Source organism: Papio anubis, chromosome 9 (genome assembly GCF_008728515.1).
Source record: "Papio anubis isolate 15944 chromosome 9, Panubis1.0, whole genome shotgun sequence".
Lineage (NCBI taxonomy): Eukaryota > Metazoa > Chordata > Mammalia > Primates > Cercopithecidae > Papio > Papio anubis.
This window is the reverse complement of record NC_044984.1, coordinates 106,738,010-106,755,586: the sequence shown is the minus strand read 5'-3', so window position 1 is coordinate 106,755,586 and position 17,577 is coordinate 106,738,010. Positions and strand designations below refer to the sequence as shown.

Sequence of the window (17,577 nt, the reverse complement as noted above, 5' to 3'; positions counted from 1 at the left end):
AGCAAAACTCTCATGCATCTTCATTAATCATCTCTTTAATCTTGCAGCCTAATGGTCAAGAGTGCAATCTTTGGAATCAGATCTATGCTGTGAGCAAGTTACTTAATGTCCTGGACTTACCTCAGTTTCCTCATAATAGTATCGTTCACAGGTTGTTGGGAGAATTAAATGAGATAAAGCAAGGCACATTGCATGCAATATTGCTTATTATATCCGGCGCATAAACTTTAGCAGAATACTTAACAACAACTAGGATGTTGATGATCAGATGATAGTGGTGATGATGGTGACAACAACAAGACCTAACAGTTGGCCAGGCATGGTGGCTCACGCCTGTAATCCTAGCACTTTGGGAGGCTGAGGTGGGTGGATCACTTGAGGTCAGGAGTTCAAAACTAGCTTGGCCATCATGGTGAAACCCTGTCTCTACTAAAAATACAAAAAATTAGCTGGGCATGGTGGTGTGCGCCTGTTCTCCCTGCTACTCGGGAGGCTGAGGCAGGAGAATCACTTGAACCCGGGAGACAGAGGTTGCCTTGAGCCAAGATCACGCCACGGCACTCCAGCCTGGATGACTGAGCGAGACTCCATCTCAAAAGAAAAAAAAAAAAAAAGAGCTAACACTTATGTAGCATTTACCATCCATCAAATATGCTTCTCAGTACTGTTGTGTATATTATTTAATGTTCCCAACAACCTTATGAAGTAAGTTACTATTGTTATCCTCACTTTATATTTTTTTACTTTTTTTGAGACAGAGTCTCATTCTGTAGGCCAGACAGGAATGAGAAAGGCCATGTACAAGAGGAAGTACTCAGCTGCTAAATCCAAGGTAAGGGAGAGGGGACCACTGACTTTATCTCAAGTGACAAGATTAGGGCTCACTGCACTGCAGCCCAGACCTCCAGGACTCAAGTGATCCTCCCACCTTAGCCTCCCAAGTAGCTGGGACTACAGGCACTAACCACCACACTCAGCTAATTTTGTTGTTGTTGTTGTTATTGTTTTGAGACTGAGTCTGGATATTGTTTTGAGACTGAGTCTGTTATTGTTTTGAGACTGAGTCTTTGAGGCTGGAGTGCGGTGGCATGCAGTGGCAGGATCTCAGCTCACTGCAACCTCCGCCTCCTGGGTTTAAGCGATTCTCCCGCCTCAGCCTCCTGAGTAGCTGGGATTACAAGCGCCCACCACCACGACCAGCTAATTTTTGTATTTTTAGTAGAGATGGAGTTTCACCATGTTGGCCAGGCTGGTCTCAAACCCCTGACCTCAAGCGATCTACCCGCCTCGGCCTCCCAAAGTGCTGGGATTAGGGGCGTGAGCCACTGCGCCCCGCCATTCCCCCCCGCCTTTTTTGAGACGGAATCTTGCTCTGTTGCCCAGAGCAGTGTTGCGATCTCGGCTTACTACAACCTCCACCTTCAGATTCAAGTGATTCTCCTGCCTCTGCGCCTGGAGTAGCTGACATTACAGGCACTCACCACCACGCCCGGCTAACTTTTGTATTTTTAGTAGAGACGGGATTTCGCCATATTGGCCAGGCTGGTCTCGAACTGCCAACCTCACGTGATCCGCCTGCCTAGGCCTCCCAAAGCGCTGGGATTACAGCCGTGAGCCACCCCACCCGGCCTAGGATTTACTAGTTTTTTCTCATTAGCGAAATACTACATTCCCCATGATGCCCCAGATCCGGAAGGAAGTGAGGCTCGCACTTCCCATGATTGCTTATAGACCGGAAGCCGAGACCTTAGTTCTCTTTCCCATCTTGCAAGGTAAGAATGGCGGGGTTGTCTGCAAGACTCGAGTTCAGGACTTCAATCCTTCGCCATCCGAACCTGGAGGGCATCCAGTCGACACCTGCAGGGGTCGGACATGCCCAAGGCTAACTGAGAGGCCTTCCAGACGCTTCCTTTTTGCCGTTTGGGTTTGCGGCGGGGCACGAAGAGGGTGAGGTAGAATGCCGTAGTGGCTTCCTCCGCCTGTTGGCCACTCTCTTGGATTAGGGGAACGAGGCCCTTTCGGGGACCCGTAGCGTACTGGTGGGTGTTAGAGGAAGCGGGGCGACGGCGCGTGCATTGAGTTCGTGGTCCTGGGTTCCAGAGGATGACAGTGAGCCTGTCGCAGCCACGTTGGGGTTCCGCACTAAAGCCAAAACGTTTCGCGTCTCTCAGCGTCTGCGACCGGAAGTCGCCTCTTGGTCTTTGCGATCTTTTTCTGTTTGAGCTCAGTTTGGACTGATTCTGTTTGTGTTCGCAATTCCTAAATCGAGTTTCTTGAAAAAAGACACTGGTTTTAAGGGTTAAGACGAAAGGTACTAAAAGGAATTTCAAGTTCTGGTCCTGGTGCTTCCAATCTGTGGGCACATTTTGCATCTAAGTTTTCTAATTCGCAAAACAGTGATAAAAAAATAATGGTTGTACGGACTTCTGACTGCTCAGTATTTGGCAAAAACCTAATAGGTGTGAGATAGTTTCAAATCCTCAAGAGAATATAGTGTGTTGGGGAGACAACCCCCAAATGAGACATAGTGAAGGTTGGAGTAGAATGGGTAGAGTTGAAGGCCTATATCTTACCGGGGAAGGGATTGTAGTCTGGGGAGCTCAGCCCATTCATGTACAGGTTCGTCATTGTCTTGTTAAGAGATGAAATGCCTTACTAGCTGGGCGAGGTGGCGGGCGCCTGTAGTCCCAGCTACAGGGGAGGCTGAGGCAGAAGAGTGGGGTAAACCTGGGAGGCGGAGCTGGCAGTGAGCTGAGATCCGGCCACTGCACTCCAGCCCGGGCGACAGAGCAAGACTTCGTCTCAAAAAAAAAAAAAAAAAAAAGAGATGAAATGCCTTTTTTGTCTACAAAAAATATTTGTAGATGGCGGGTGAAAAAGTTGAGAAGCCAGATGCTAAAGAGAAGAAACCCGAAGCCAAGAAGGCTGATGCTGGTGGCAAGGTGAAAAAGGGTAACCTTAAGACTAAGAAGCCCAAGAAGGGGAAGCCCCATTGCAGCCGCAACCCTGTCCTTGTCAGAGGAATTGGCAGGTATTCCCGATCTGCCATGTATTCCAGAAAGGCCATGTACAAGAGGAAGTACTCAGCCGCTAAATCCAAGGTAAGGGAAGAGGGAACCACTGACCATTATGTCTTACCCTTTATTGGCATTCTCTTATTGTTGATGCATTTGTGTCCTTGCAGGTTGAAAAGAAAAAGAAGGAGAAGGTTCTTGCAACTCTTACAAAACCAGTTGGTGGTGACAAGAACGGCGGTACCCGGGTGGTTAAACTTCGCAAAATGGTAAGATATGGGGACACTGTAAATTGGATTTTCGGTTTATGCTTGAATGCTGAAGGTGTTTTTGAATACTTTGATACTGTAAGTTTCTGCATACCAGAGAATTTCTGGTAGAAAATAAAGGGCTCTGGGTTTGCAATTTGGCTTCAACATTTACTGTTAATCTTAAATAATTTAAGTTAGTCTTCTGTGCTTTGTTCCTTTGCATATAAAATGGGAATGAGGCTGGGCATGGTGGCTCATGCCTGTAATCCCAGCACTTTGGGAGGCTGAGGTGAGCAGATCACCTGAGGTCAGGAGTTCAAGACCAGCCTGGCCAACATGGTGAAACCACATGTCTACTAAAAATACACAAATTAGCCGGTTGCGTGCCTGTAGTCCCAGCTACTCTGGAGGCTGAGGCAGGAGAATCGCTTGAACCCGGGAGGCAGAGGTTGCACTACTGCACTCCAACCTGGGCGACAGAGGGAGACTCCATCTCAAAAAAAAAGATGGGAATGAGGGTTTACCTCAAAGAGTTATTATGGAGATTAAATGAAATAATACAGAGCCTGTTGTATAGAACATTTCCCACTAGAGCAGTGTTTGTTGGCCCCCTTTACCACACACAAGACCCAGTGTAGTCTCAGGATTTGCTCTGTGATTTTCGTTATGAGAACGTTCCCAAGTAAGTTACAGCGTACAGTTTCACAGTTGAAGATTACTGCATGAGAGGGAAGTTGACAGTTGTCTTGTGAACTCGTTTTCCTATTAGGCGATCATGTTTGTGGTAAAAGTGAGACTGCACTAATGATACGGTATAGTTAGAAATAGGTTATTGTGAGTTATTTGTAGTTATGTCTTTAATGGCCCTTGCATGGTGTCTAACTTTTGCAACAAATGATCTGCCAGTTCTACTGTCTGGTTTTATGCAATTTGTTTTCCTTTGTGCATGAAGTGGGAGTAAGACTTGTTGCTGTGAGGATCAGATGAAGTGGCTAGGATATTAACACACTTCACTTGAAATGGAAAACAAGCCGTGTATCCCTAATCTGCAAAATGTGGCATGTCACACGTGTAATCTCTGGGGTTTAGTTTTTGCTCAAGATTACAAAGGTGACTTGCTTGATGCTTTATTTGCTTGAACACACAGCTCATTCATTAAATGGTTTCTATCCTGTTTTGCACACAGGATGCAGAACCATAATTGACCTTTTCCAAGTTTAAAATCTACTTAGCAGAAATGAAAATGGAATCGTGTAAATGTTATACTTCAAAATAAATAAAAAGACTATAGCAAAAGTTTGGCTGATGTAGCTCACTTCTACCAATCTGAATGGCTTATTTAAATAAGTTGGATCTATGGACTCTCCCCAGCCTAGATATTATCCTACTGAAGATGTGCCTCGAAAGCTGTTGAGCCACGGCAAAAAACCCTTCAGTCAGCACGTGAGAAAACTGCGAGCCAGCATTACCCCCGGGACCATTCTGATCATCCTCACTGGACGCCACAGGGGCAAGGTGAGAGTTTCTGTGCTTGAGGAGCTTCACTGCAGCTGCCTGGGGTTCCTGGTGGCAATGCGTTTGCATGCTAGGTGTAGTTTTCCTTTATTTTCCTGTGTTTGGGGCAAGGGGAAATGATCTGCAAGATACAACTTATTTGTGGCAAATAACAAGTTTAATCCATGGTAATTTATTAGCCATTTCCTGCTGTTGATCATGTTACACATGTTCATTTGCTCAAAAATGTATTTATGCCCAGAGTACTACCTTAGTAGCTTGCTGTGGTTGCTTCCAGAACTGCTGAGCTATATACATATACATGTAGAAATTTCCTTTACCCAAATTTAGATGCTTGTGATTTTATGAATTTAGAAGTCAGTTTTTAATTGCAGAAAACTAATTATTTTCTTTTTTAACTTACAGAGGGTGGTTTTCCTGAAGCAGCTGGCTAGTGGCTTGTTACTTGTGACTGGTAAGAAAATCCTTGGATTGTGATGTTCTGTGAAACTTCCATTTTTAAATGCTTGCAGTATACACATTTGTTTGCTACTGCCTACATGGTAGACACTTTTTAATGCCACAAGTGTCTGAGGCCCATTTCATTGCCTTGTGTGCATGTGGGTTAGACAGGTGGTCTTTCTTGTGTAGCAGCATAACAAGTAATGGTCACCTAAATTGCCGGATGATGATTGTTCCCCCTTTTCCTTGCTAAATTACTTTTTCCCCCGATAGGACCTCTGGTCCTCAATCGAGTTCCTCTACGAAGAACACACCAGAAATTTGTCATTGCCACCTCAACCAAAATCGATATCAGCAATGTCAAAATCCCAAAACATCTTACTGATGCTTACTTCAAGAAGAAGAAGCTGCGGAAGCCCAGACACCAGGAAGGTGAGATCTTCGACACAGAAAAAGAGGTAAGTTTCTACTTGTCTCTCCTGTGTTAGCACTGGCCCTTCTTGTGAAAAGAAACAGGCCTCAGCATTGTTGCACAAAAAGAAGAAAAATGAAAGGTTAAATAATGAGGAATACCAGGAGATACTTAGTATTCCAGGTTCTTCTAAATTGAGTAGTTCTTTTAGCAGTCTGGGAGTTCAACTTAGAATTCTGAAGTTTGGTGGAATTGTGTGGGAATTAACTGCTATTGGGAATGTGCCCTTACTTATCCTTGGTGTGTACTACAATATACAAAAGCTTAAGAGCTGTTTTTATTACATAAAAAAGGGGTTGTATTTCACAGCATTCCAAGGAAAGGATTGTCAAAATTGTCTTTAATGTTTTCTAAGTATTCTTGGAGATTAGTACTTGTGAGACAGGACTCCTTAGTTGACCTCTACAAGTAATTTGATATGTGCCTGTTTTAAAATGTTTAACTTTCTCTTTATTTAGAAATACGAGATTACAGAGCAGCGCAAGATTGATCAGAAAGCTGTGGACTCACAAATTCTACCAAAAATCAAAGCTGTTCCTCAGCTCCAGGGCTACCTGCGATCTGTGTTTGCCCTGACGAATGGAATTTATCCTCACAAATTGGTGTTCTAAATGTCTTAAGAACCTCATTAAATAGCTAAGTACGTTTTGTTTGTGTCTCTTGTAAATTTTTGGTTTTTTAAAAAAATTCTTACTGCCTAAAGGTGTAGTTTGACCATGCCAGGTCACCTGGGGATTTCCTTTGTAGAGAATGGGATTGGAAGGGAGTGGTGTCTACAGGAGAGCTTGCTTGTTGGCTTTGCATTGGTGTTCTTGGCTTCAGATTCATTCTTGGTGCCTGGCTAATAACTTTGTCATCCACCTTCTACCAAGGTAAGGTGGTGGCATTTTCCCACTCGGCCCTGAAGAAGTCAGTGCTAAACTACATGGATGAGAGAAGAGAATAACTGCTGACTACTCAGACAACAAACTCCCATTTCTCCCTCGTGTGCTCAATTCACAACTCCTCCCCAATAATTATGAGGCCGTGTTCTGTTTCCCAGGCCAGTGCAGTGGAAGTTCATGGGCACATTTATCACGTATTACGGCCCCAATTCCTATTGCCTGGGCTAGTTCAACTCTTGGTCTTTAGCTTATTCTCCTGCCTAGACCTCTCAAGGTATTGGGATTATAGGCATAAGCCACCGCACCCTGCCAGGTTTGTGCATTTTAATTTTGGCAGTTTCTCCCACTCTCCCAAGTGTTAGACCAGTTTATTTGTTCTGATAATGTACAAGAGCACCCGTCTTCTCATAGGTTTGTTATCAAACTTGGATTTCTGCCGATGGGAAAGTGAAAAATGGGCTGGGTGTGCTGACTTCCACCTGTAACCCCCACATTTTGGGAGGTGGGACCAGGAGGATCGCTTGAGCCTAGGAGGTCCAGGCTGTGGTGACCTGTGGTTTCACCACTGCACGGCATCCTGGGCAACAGTGACACTGTCCAGAAAAAGTGAAAAAAGGCCAGGTGCCATGGCTCAACCTGTAGTCTCAGCACTTTGGGAAGCTGAAGGGGGCTGATCAACAGGTCAGGATTTTGAGACCAGCCTGGCCAACATGGTGAAACCCCGTCTCTACTAAAAATACAAAAAAAAAAAAAATTTAGCTGGACGTGGTGGCAGGTGTCTGTAATCCCAGCTACTTGGGAGGCAGAGGTTGCGGTAAGCTGACATCACACCACTGCACTCCACCCTGGGTGACAGAGCAAGACTGTCTCAAAAAAAAGCTGTTAATGTTACTAGAATATTTTTAAATGACATGTTATGTTTATATAAACATTTTTATTAAAAACTTGGGCCAGGCACAGTGGCTCACTCCTGTAATGTATGCACTCCAGCCTGGGCAACAAGAGCAAAACTCCATCTCAGAAACACAAAAAAGCCCAGCCTGGTGGCATGTACCTGTGGTTCTGGCTACTTGGGAGGCTGAGGTGGGAGAATGGCTTGAGCCTGGGAGTTTGAGTCTTCAGTGAGCTATGATCGCACCACTGCAGTCCAGCCTGGGCAACAGAGCAAGACCCTGTCTAAAAATAAAAAATTCTCCAAAGCAAAAAAGTATGAGGACAATGGTTTTACATTTCTGCAAATGTCTTTCATGTCTGGCTTCATAGGAGGCAGATTTTCATATCTGCTTCTTCGTTCAATCTATTGCAGTATCACATTATATATTACACCTTGGGAAAACTCCATTCTACACTGGAGCTGAAAGGACAGTAGTATGACAAATCGTTTTAACTTCACAGGTCCCTTTTCGAGGATCTCAGGAACACCTAAGAATCCCTAGATCCTACTTTGAGAATCATTGCATTAGCCTCTGCATTGTTTCAGAGGTTTGGAATCAGATTCCACCCCTTTTGTTTTGACCAATAGAATGTGGCATAAGTGATGTGGATCATCCAGGCCTAGGCCTTGTGCAGCTGCCTTTCTTTCCCTCCTGGGACACTGCTGCAGCCATGCATAGAAGCCAGGGCTAGCCTCCCTGAGGGTAGATGAGACCATATGGAGAGAAAGCCAGCCAAGAGCCGGCTTCAACCACCAGCTATGCAAGTGAGGCCAGCCAGCCACAGTCAAACCTCCAGATGCCTGCAGTCACATGAATGACCCCAGGCAGGACCAGCAGAACTACCCAGCAGAGCCTAACCCAAAATGCTGACCCACAGAATTATAAGCACATAAAATAGTAGTTTTAAGCCAGTGTTTTTTGCTTTTTTTTTTTTGAGACTTTTTTGAGTCTTGCTCTGTTGCCCAGGCTGGAGTGCAGTGGCCGGATCTCAGCTCACTGCAAGCTCCGCCTCCCGGGTTCAGGCCATTCTCCTGCCTCAGCCTTCCGAGTAGCTGGGACTACAGGCGCCCGCCACCTCACTCGGCTAGTTTTTTGTATTTTTTAGTAGAGACGGGGTTTCACCGTGTTAGCCAGGATGGTCTTGATCTCCTGACCTTGTGATCCGCCCGTCTCGGCCTCCCAAAGTGCTGGGATTACAGGCTTGAGCCACCGTGCCCGGCTGTTTTGTTTTTTTTGAGACGGAGTGTTGCTCTGTTGCCCAGGCAGTGGTGCCATCTCAGCTCACTGCAACCTCAACCTCTGCCTCCCAGATTCAAGTGATTCTTATGCCTCAGCCTCCTGCATAGTTGGGACTACAGGCACCTGTCACTGTGCCCAGCTAATTTTTTTTTTTTTTTTTTAAAGTAGAGACAGGGTTTCACCAAGCTGGCCAGGCTGGTCTGGAACACCTGACCTCAAGTGTTCCTCCTGCCTCGGCCTCCCAAAGTGCTGGGATTACAGGCGTGAGCCACCATGCCTGGCAAGTATCTTTATTTTCTTTTGCTTATCCAGATGAGCTAACTTTCTAAAAGTTAGCACATGTACTGCTTTTATAACAAAAGACTATTGTTATTTTAAAAAGCAAATTGCAGAAAATTATGTAAAATACCACTTTTTAAAAAGTATATGTGGGAGGGTATATTCGTGGCAACTTGAATCTATGCTCCCAGGGAGAATAAAGAAAAGAAGAAAATATATAAGCTTAGTTTTACAACTATGTAAATGTGTGCATAAATACAAAAGTTAAAAAGGAATACGATTTACACATGAATTGAAAACATGTCTACACAAAACCTGTACATAATTGTTTATAGCAGCTTTATTCATAATTACCAAAACCTGGGAGCAATTAAGATGTCCTTCAACGAGTGAATGGATAACTTTGTGGTACCTCCATACAATGGGACATAATTTAGTGATAAAAAGAAATGAGCTATCAAGCAACAACATACATGGAGGAACTTTAAATACATATTGCTAAGGGAAAGAAGCCCATCTGAAAAGGGCTTCTTTCATATACTGTGTCATATTATATACTCTATGATTCCAGCTATATGACATTGTGGAAAAGGCAAGACTAAGGAGACAGCAGAGAGATCAAAGGTTGCACGTAGTGGTGGGTGGAGAGGGAGAGATGGATGAGTGGACCACAGGGGATTTCTAGGACCAGGAACCTATTCTGTGTGGTGCTAGAACGGTGGATATTTGTCATTATCCATTTGTCAAAACCCATAGAATGTACAACACAAAGAGTGAACCCTGACCGGGTGTAGTGGCTGATGACAAAAACGACAACAAAAAAAAGTGAACCTGAATGTAAACTATAGACTTTGGTTAATAATATGTCAATATTGGCTCATCACTTATAACATATATACCATACTCATGCAAGATTTTATTTTATTTTATCTTATCTTATTTTATTTTATTTTTTGAGACAGTCTCACTCTGTCGCCCAGGCTGGAGTGCAGTGGTGCGATCTCTGCTTACTGCAAGCTCCGCCTCCCGGGTTCATGCCATTCTCCTGCCTCAGCCTCCCGAGTAGCTGGGACTACAGGCGCCCGCCACCACGCCTGGCTAATATTTTGCATTTTTAGTAGAGACGGGGTTTCACTGTGTTATCCAGGATAGTCTCAATCTCTTGACCTCATGATCCACCCGCCTTGGCCTCTCAAAGTACTACAATTACAGGCGTGAGCCACTGCGTCCGGCCCGCAATATATTAACAATAGGGGAAAATGGGGGATTATGAAAGAGGTATATAGGAAGTCTGTACTTTTCACTCGATTTTTCTATAAACGTGAAACTGCTCAAAATTTAAAGCCTATTTTTTAAGTGTATGTAGAGACTTATATGTGCACTAATTTCCAGAAGAACACACACACAAAAAAACTTTTACAGAAATTACATATGGAAAATTGAACTGAGAATTAGAAACTAATATTGACTAATATTGACTGGGTACAGTGGCTCATGCCTGTAATCCCAGACCTTTGGGAGGCAAAGACAGGAAGATCACTTGAACCCAGGAGTTCAAGACCAGCCCAGGAAACATGGTGAGATCCTGTCTATACAAAAAAAAAAAAGAAGAAATTAGCTGGGCGCCTGTGGTCCCAGCTACTCAGGAGGCTGAGGTTGGAGAACCGCTTGAGCCCAGGAGGCAGAGGTTGCAGTGAGGCATGATCATGCCACTGCACTCCAGCCTGGGCAACAGAGCAAGACTCTGTCTCAAAAAAAAGAAAAAGATGAAGAGTAGTAGCAACTATGAGTTTCAGTCTGTTAAATTCAAGACGTGCCAGAAATAGTGAATTTTTCCGTTTTTATTTATTTTTTAGTTTTTCAGACAGGATCTCGGCTCTGTTGCCCAGGCTGGAGTGCAGTGGCATCATCACTGCTGCTCGCTGCATCCTTGACTGCCCTGGCTCATGTGATCCTTCAGCTTTAGCCTCCTGAGTAGCTGGGACTACAGGTGCTTGCCACCATGCCCAGCTTGTTTTTGTTGTTGTTGTTTCTTTGTCTTTCTGGGTTTTTGTTTGTTTATTTTTGTAAAGGCAGGATCTCACCATGTTGCCCAGGCTGGTCTCAAACTTCTGGACTCAAGCATTCCTCCCATCTCGGCTTCCCAAAGTGCTGGAATTACAGGCATGAACCACTGCACCTGCCCCGGTTTTTAGAAGTCAACTTGCTTCTGACTTTTAAAATCCTGTAGATTAAACTTCAGGTATTCTTAATTTATTTTTATCTTTTGGAGACAGAGTCTCACTCTGTTACCCAGGCTGGAGTGAAGTGGTACCATCTCAGCTCACAGCAACCTCCCCCTCCCAGGTTCAAATGATTCTTTTGCCTTAGCCTCCCAAGTAGCTGGGATCACAGGCGCCAGCCACCAAGTCTGGCTAATATAAATACATATTTTTTGAGACGCAGTCTCGCTCTGTTGCCCAGGCTGGAGTGGAGTGGTGCAATCTCAGCTCACCACAACCTCTGCCTCCCAGGTTCAAGGAATTCTCCTGCCTCAGCCTCCCGAGTAGCTGGGACTACAGGCGTGCACCACCATGCCCAGCAGATTTTTGTACTTTTAGTACAGATGGGATTTTACTATGTTGGCCAGGCTGGTCTTGAACTCCTGACCTCGTGATAAGCCTGGCTAATTTTTGTATTTTTAGTAGAGATAGGGTTTCTCCGTGTTGGCAAGGCTGGTCTCAAACTCTTGGCCTCAAGTGACCTGCCTGCCTTGGCCTTCCAAAGTGCTGGGATTACAGGCATGCGCCACCACACCCAGCCTACATTGTGTATTCTTAGGGCTTGAGGTAGATCATATTATTCAAAAGATGGCAACACTATCTCTCACCCTATTTGGTATTCTTTTTTTATTTTTATTTTTTATATGTTTTTATTTTTAATTATACTTTAAGTTCTGGGATAACATGTGCAGAATGTGCAGGTTTGTTACATAGGTACACATGTGCCATGGCGGTTTGCTGCACCCATCAACCCGTCTTCCAGGTTTTAAGCCCCACATGCATTAGGTATTTGTCCTAATGCTATCCCTCCCCTTGCCCTCAGCTCCCTGACAGGCCCCAGTGTGTGATGTTCCCTTCCCTGTGCCCATGTGTTCTCATTGTTCAACTCCCACTTATGAGTGAGAACATGTGGTGTTTGGTTTTCTGTTCCTATGTTAGTTTGCTGAGAATGATGGTTTCCAGCTTCATCCATGTCCCTGCAAAGGACATGAACTCATTCTGTTTTTATGGCTGTATAGTATTCCATGGTGTATATGTGCCAAATTTTCTTTATCCAGTCTATCATTGAAGGGCATCTGGGTTGGTGCCAAGTCCTTGCTATTGTGAATAGTGCTGCAATAAACATACGTGTGCATGTGTCTTTTTTTTTTTTTTTTTTTTGAGACGGAGTCTCGCTCTGTTGCCCAGGCTGGAGTGCAGTGGCCAGATCTCAGCTCACTGCAAGCTCCGCCTCCCGGGTTCACGCCATTCTCCTGCCTCAGCCTCCCGAGTAGCTGGGACTACAGGCGTCCACCACCTCACCTGGCTAGTTTTTTGTATTTTTTAGTAGAGACGGGGTTTCACTGTGTTAGCCAGGATGGTCTCAATCTCCTAACCTCGTGATCCACCCGTCTCGGCCTCCCAAAGTGCTGGGATTACAGGCTTGAGCCACCGCGCCTGACCCGCATGTGTCTTTATAGTAGAATGATTTATAATCCTTTGGGTATATACCCAGTAATGGGATTGCTGGGTCAAATGGTATTTCTGGTTCTAGATCCTTGAGGAATCGCCACACTGTCTTCCACAATGGCTGAACTAATTTACACTCCCACCAACAGTGTAAAAGCATTCCTATTTCTCCACATCCTCTTCAGCATCTGTTATTTCCTGATTTTTTAATGATCATCATTCTAACTGGCATGGGATGATATCTCATTGTGGTTTTGATTTGCATTTCTCTAATGACAAGTGATGATGAGCTTTTTTTCGTAAGTTTGTCGGCTGCATAAATGTCTTCTTTTGAGAAGGGTCTGTTCATATCCCTTCATATCCTTCACTCACTTTTTGATGGAGTTGTTTATTTTTTTCTTGTAAATTTGTTTAAGTTCCTTGTAGATTCTGGACATTAAACCTTTGTCAGATGGATAGATTGCAAAACTTTTCTCCCATTCTGTAGGTTGCCTGTTCACTCTGATGATAGTTTCTTTTGCTGTGCAGAAGCTCTTTAGTTTAATTAGATCCCATTTGTCAATTGTGGCTTTTGTTGCACTTGCTTTTGGTGTTTTAGTCATGAAGTCTTTGCCCATCCATGCCTATGTCCTGAGTGGTATTGCTGAGGTTTTCTTCTGGGGTTTTTATGGTTTTAGGTCTTACATTTAAGTCTTTAATCCATCTTGAGTTAATTTTTGTATAAGGCGTAAGGAAGGGGTCCAGTTTCAGTTTTCTGCTTCTGGTCAGCCAGTTTTCCCAACACAATTTATTAAATAGGGAACCCTTTCCCCATTGCTTTTGTCAGATTTGTCAAAGATCAGATGGTTGTAGATGTGTGGTGTTATTACTGAGGCCTCTATTCTGTTCCATTGGTCTATGTATCTGTTTTGGTATCAGTACCATGCTGTTTTGGTGACTATAGCCTCGTAGTATAGTTTGAAGTCAGGTAGCATGATGCCTTCAGCGTTGTTCTTTTTGCTTAGGATTATCTTGGCTATACAGGCTCTCTTTTGGTTCCATATGAAATTTCAAGTAGTTTTTTTTCTAATTCTGTGAAGAAAGTCAATAGTAGCTTGATGTGGATAGCATTGAATCTATAAACTACCTTGGGCAGTATGGCCATTTTCACGATATTGATTCTTCCTATCCATGAGCATGGAATGTTTTTCCATTTGTTTGTGTCCTCTCTTATTTTGTTGAGCAGTGGTTTATAGTTCTCCTTAAGGAGGTCCTTCACATCCCTTGTAAGTTGTATTCCTAGGTATTTTATTCTCTTTGTAGCAATTGTGAATAGGAGTTCACTCATGATTTAACTCTTTATTATTGGTGTATAGGAATGCTTGTGATTTTTGCACATTGATTTTGTATTGTGAGACTTTGCTGAAGTTGCTTATCAGCTGAAGGAGTTTTGGGGCTGAGACGATGGGGTTTTCTAAATATACAATCTTGTCATCTGCAAACAGAGACAATTTGACTTCCTCTCTTCCTATTTGAATACGCTTTATTTCTTTATCTTGCCTGATTGCCCTGGCCAGAACTTCCAATACTATGTTGAATAGGAGTGGTGAGAGAGGGCATCCTTGTCTTGTGCTGGTTTTCAAAGAGAATGCTCCCAGCTTTTGCTCATTCAGTATGATATTGGCTATGGGTTTGTCATAAATAGCTCTTATTATTTTGAGATATGCTCCGTCAACACCTAGTTTATTGAGTGTTTTTAGCATCAAAAGGTGTAGAATTTTATTGAAGGCCTTTCTGCATCTATTGAGATAATTTTCTGGCTTTTGTCATTGGTTCTGTTTATGTGATGGACTGCGTTTATTGATTTGTGTATGTTGAACCAGCCTTGCATCCCAGGGATGAAGCCAACTTGATCGTGGTCGATAAGCTTTTTGATGTGCTGCTGGATTTGGTTTGCCAGTATTTTATTGAGGATTTTCACACTGATGTTCATCAGGGATATTGGCCTGAAATTTTCTTTTTTTGTTGTGTCTCTGCCAGGTTTTAGTATTAGGATGAAGCTAACCTTATAAAATGAGTTAGGGAGGAGTCCTTCTTTTTCTATTGTTTGGAATAGTTTCAGAAGGAATGGTACCAGCTCCTCTTTGTACCTCTGGTAGAATTTGGCTATGAATCTGTCTAGTCCGGGGCTTTTTTTGGTAGGTAAGCTATTAATTACTGCCTCAATTTCAGAACTTGTTATTGGTCTATTCAGGGATTCAACTTATTCTGGCTTAGTCTTGGGAGGGTGTATGTGTCCAGAAATTTATCCATTTCTTCTAGATTTTCTAGTTTATTTGCATTGAAGTATATATAGTATTCTCTGATGATAGCTTGTATTTCTGTAGGGTCAGTGGTGGTGATATCCCCTTTATCTTTTTTTTTTTTTGATATGGAATTTCACTCTTGTCACCCAGGCTGGAATGCAATGGCACAATCTCAGCTCACTGCAACCTCCGCCTCCCGGGTTCAAGCAATTCTCCTGTCTCAGCCTCCCAAGTAGCTAGGATTACAGGTGCCTGCCACCATGCCCAGCTAATTTCTGTATTTTTAGTAGAGATGAGGTTTCACCATTTTGGCCAGACTGGTCTTGAACTCCTGACCTCAGGTGATCCACCTGCCTCGGCCTCCCAAAGTGTTGGGATTACAGGCGTCAGCCACTTTTCTTCATTAGCCTGGCTAGCGGTCTATCTATTTTGTTAATCTTTTCACAAAACTAGCTCCTGGATTCATTGGATTTGTTGTTGTTGTTGTTGTTGTTGTTGTTTTGAGATGAAGTCTCACTCTGTCACTAGGCTGAAGTGCAGTGGCGCAATCTCAACTCACTGCAACCTCCACCTCCTGGGTTCAAGCGATTTTCCTGCCTCCAAGCGATTCTCCTGCCTCAGCCTCCCAAGTAGCTGGGACTACAAGTGCATGCCACCATGCCCACCTAATTTTTGTATTTTTAGTAGAGATGGGGTTTCACCATGTTGGCCAGGATGGTCTTGATCTCTTGACCTCATGATCTGCCCACCTCGGCCTCCCAAAGTGTTGGGATTACAGGCGTGAGCCACGATGCCAGCCTGGATTCATTGGTTTTTTTGAAAAACAGGCTGGGTTTTGAAAATCCAGTTTGCCAGTCTGTGTCTTTTTTGTCTTTTTCCCCCCACCCCCTGCCTCCCCGAGATGGAGTCTGGATCTGTTCCCCAGGCTGGAGTGCAGTAGCACAATCTTGGCTCACTACAACCTCCGCCTCCCAGGTTCAAGCAATTCTCCTGCCTCAGCCTCCTGAGTAGCTGGGATTACAGGCACGAGCCACCATACCCGACTATTTTCTTTGTAGAGATGGGGTTTCACTATGTTGGCCAGGGTTGTCTCGAACTCCTGACCTTGTGAACCACCCACTTTGGCCTCCCAAAGTGCTGGGATTACAGGTGTAAGCCACCGCACCCAGCCCAGTCTGTGTCTTTTTTTTTTTTTTTGAGATGGAGTCTCGCTCTGTCACCCAGGCGGGAGTGCAGAGGCACAATCTCGGCTCACTGCAAGCTCCGCCTCCCAGGTTCACACCATTCTTCTGCCTCAGCCTTCTGAGTAGCTGGGACTGCAGGCGCCCGCCACCGCACCCGGCTAATTTTTTTGTATTTTTGGTAGAGACGGGGTTTCACCGTGTTAGCCAGGATGGTCTCGATCTCCTGACCTTGTGATCTGCCTGCCTTGGCCTCCCAAAGTATTGGGATTACAGGCGTGAGTCACCACGCCTGGCCCAGTCAGCGTCTTTTAATTGTAGCATTTAGCCCATTTAGATTTAAGGTTAATATTGTTATGCGTGAATTTGATCCTATCGTCATTAAGCTAACTGGTTATTTTGTATGTTAGTTGATACAGTGTCTTCATAATGTCGTTGGGCTTTATATTTTGGTATGTTTTTGCAGTGACTGGTACCAGTTTTTCCTTTCCATATTTAGTGCTTCCTTCAGGAGCTCTTGTAAGGCAGGCCTGGTGGTGATAAAATCCTTCAGCATTTGCTTGTCTGTAAAGGATTTTATTTCTCCTTCGCTTCTGAAGCTTAGTTTAGCTGGATATGAAATTCTGGGTTGAAAATTCTTTTCATTAAGAATGTTGAATATTGGTCCCTACTCTCTTCTGGCTTATAGAGTTTCTGCAGAGAGATCCGCTGTTAGTCTGATGGGCTTCCCTTTGTAGGGAACCTGACCTTTCTCTCTGGCTGCGCTTAACATTTTTTCCTCCTTTTCAACCTTGGTGAATCTGATGATTACGTGTCTTTGGGTTACTCTTCTCAAGGAGTATCTTTGTGGTGTTCTCTGTATTTCCTGAATTTGAATGTTGGCCTGTCTTGCTAGGTTGGGGACGTTGTCCTGGATAATATCCTGAAGTGTGTTTTCCAACTTGGTTCCATCCTCTTCATCACTTTCGGGTACACCAATCAATTGTAGGTTTGGTCTTTTCACATAGTCCCATATTTCTTGGAGGCTTTGTTCCTTTTCATTCTTTTTTCTCTAATCTTGTCTTCAGCTTTATTTCATTAAGTTGATCTTTTCTTTCTTTGTTTCTTCTTTTTTTTTTTTTTTTTTTTTGACAGAGTCTCACTCTTGTTGCCCAGGCTAGAGTGCAATGGTGCAATCTCGGCTCACCGTAACCACCACCTCCCGGGTTCAAGCGATTCTCCTGCCCCAGCCTCCCAAGTAGCTAGGATTACAGGCATGCACCACCATGCCCAGCTAATTTTGTATTTTTAGTAGAGATAGTGTTTCTCCATATTGGTCAGGCTGGTCTCAAACTCCTGACCTCAGGTAATCTGCCCGCCTTGGCCTCCCAA

At 44.0% G+C, this 17,577-nt stretch overlaps 1 protein-coding gene across 4 annotated transcripts; it reads left to right on the top strand.

The window, feature by feature from the left end:
* The first annotated feature begins 1,688 nt into the window (after positions 1–1,688).
* RPL6 (ribosomal protein L6) lies at positions 1,689–6,345 on the top strand. 4 transcript variants are annotated; one of them, XM_009181756.4, is made up of 7 exons: positions 1,689–1,772; positions 2,865–3,101; positions 3,185–3,283; positions 4,637–4,780; positions 5,186–5,234; positions 5,495–5,679; positions 6,152–6,345. In XM_009181756.4, exons 2-7 carry the CDS (start codon positions 2,865–2,867, stop codon positions 6,302–6,304), a joined length of 867 nt encoding a protein of 288 aa, XP_009180020.1. In that variant the 5' UTR covers positions 1,689–1,772; the 3' UTR covers positions 6,305–6,345. The 4 variants fall into 4 exon arrangements, with proteins under 4 accessions (XP_009180020.1, XP_009180021.1, XP_009180022.1 ...); XM_009181757.4 differs by having other exon boundaries at positions 1,763–1,947; positions 6,152–6,337; XM_009181758.4 differs by lacking the exon at positions 1,689–1,772 and adding an exon at positions 1,807–1,952 and having other exon boundaries at positions 6,152–6,337.
* Positions 6,346–17,577: the final 11,232 nt, after the last annotated feature.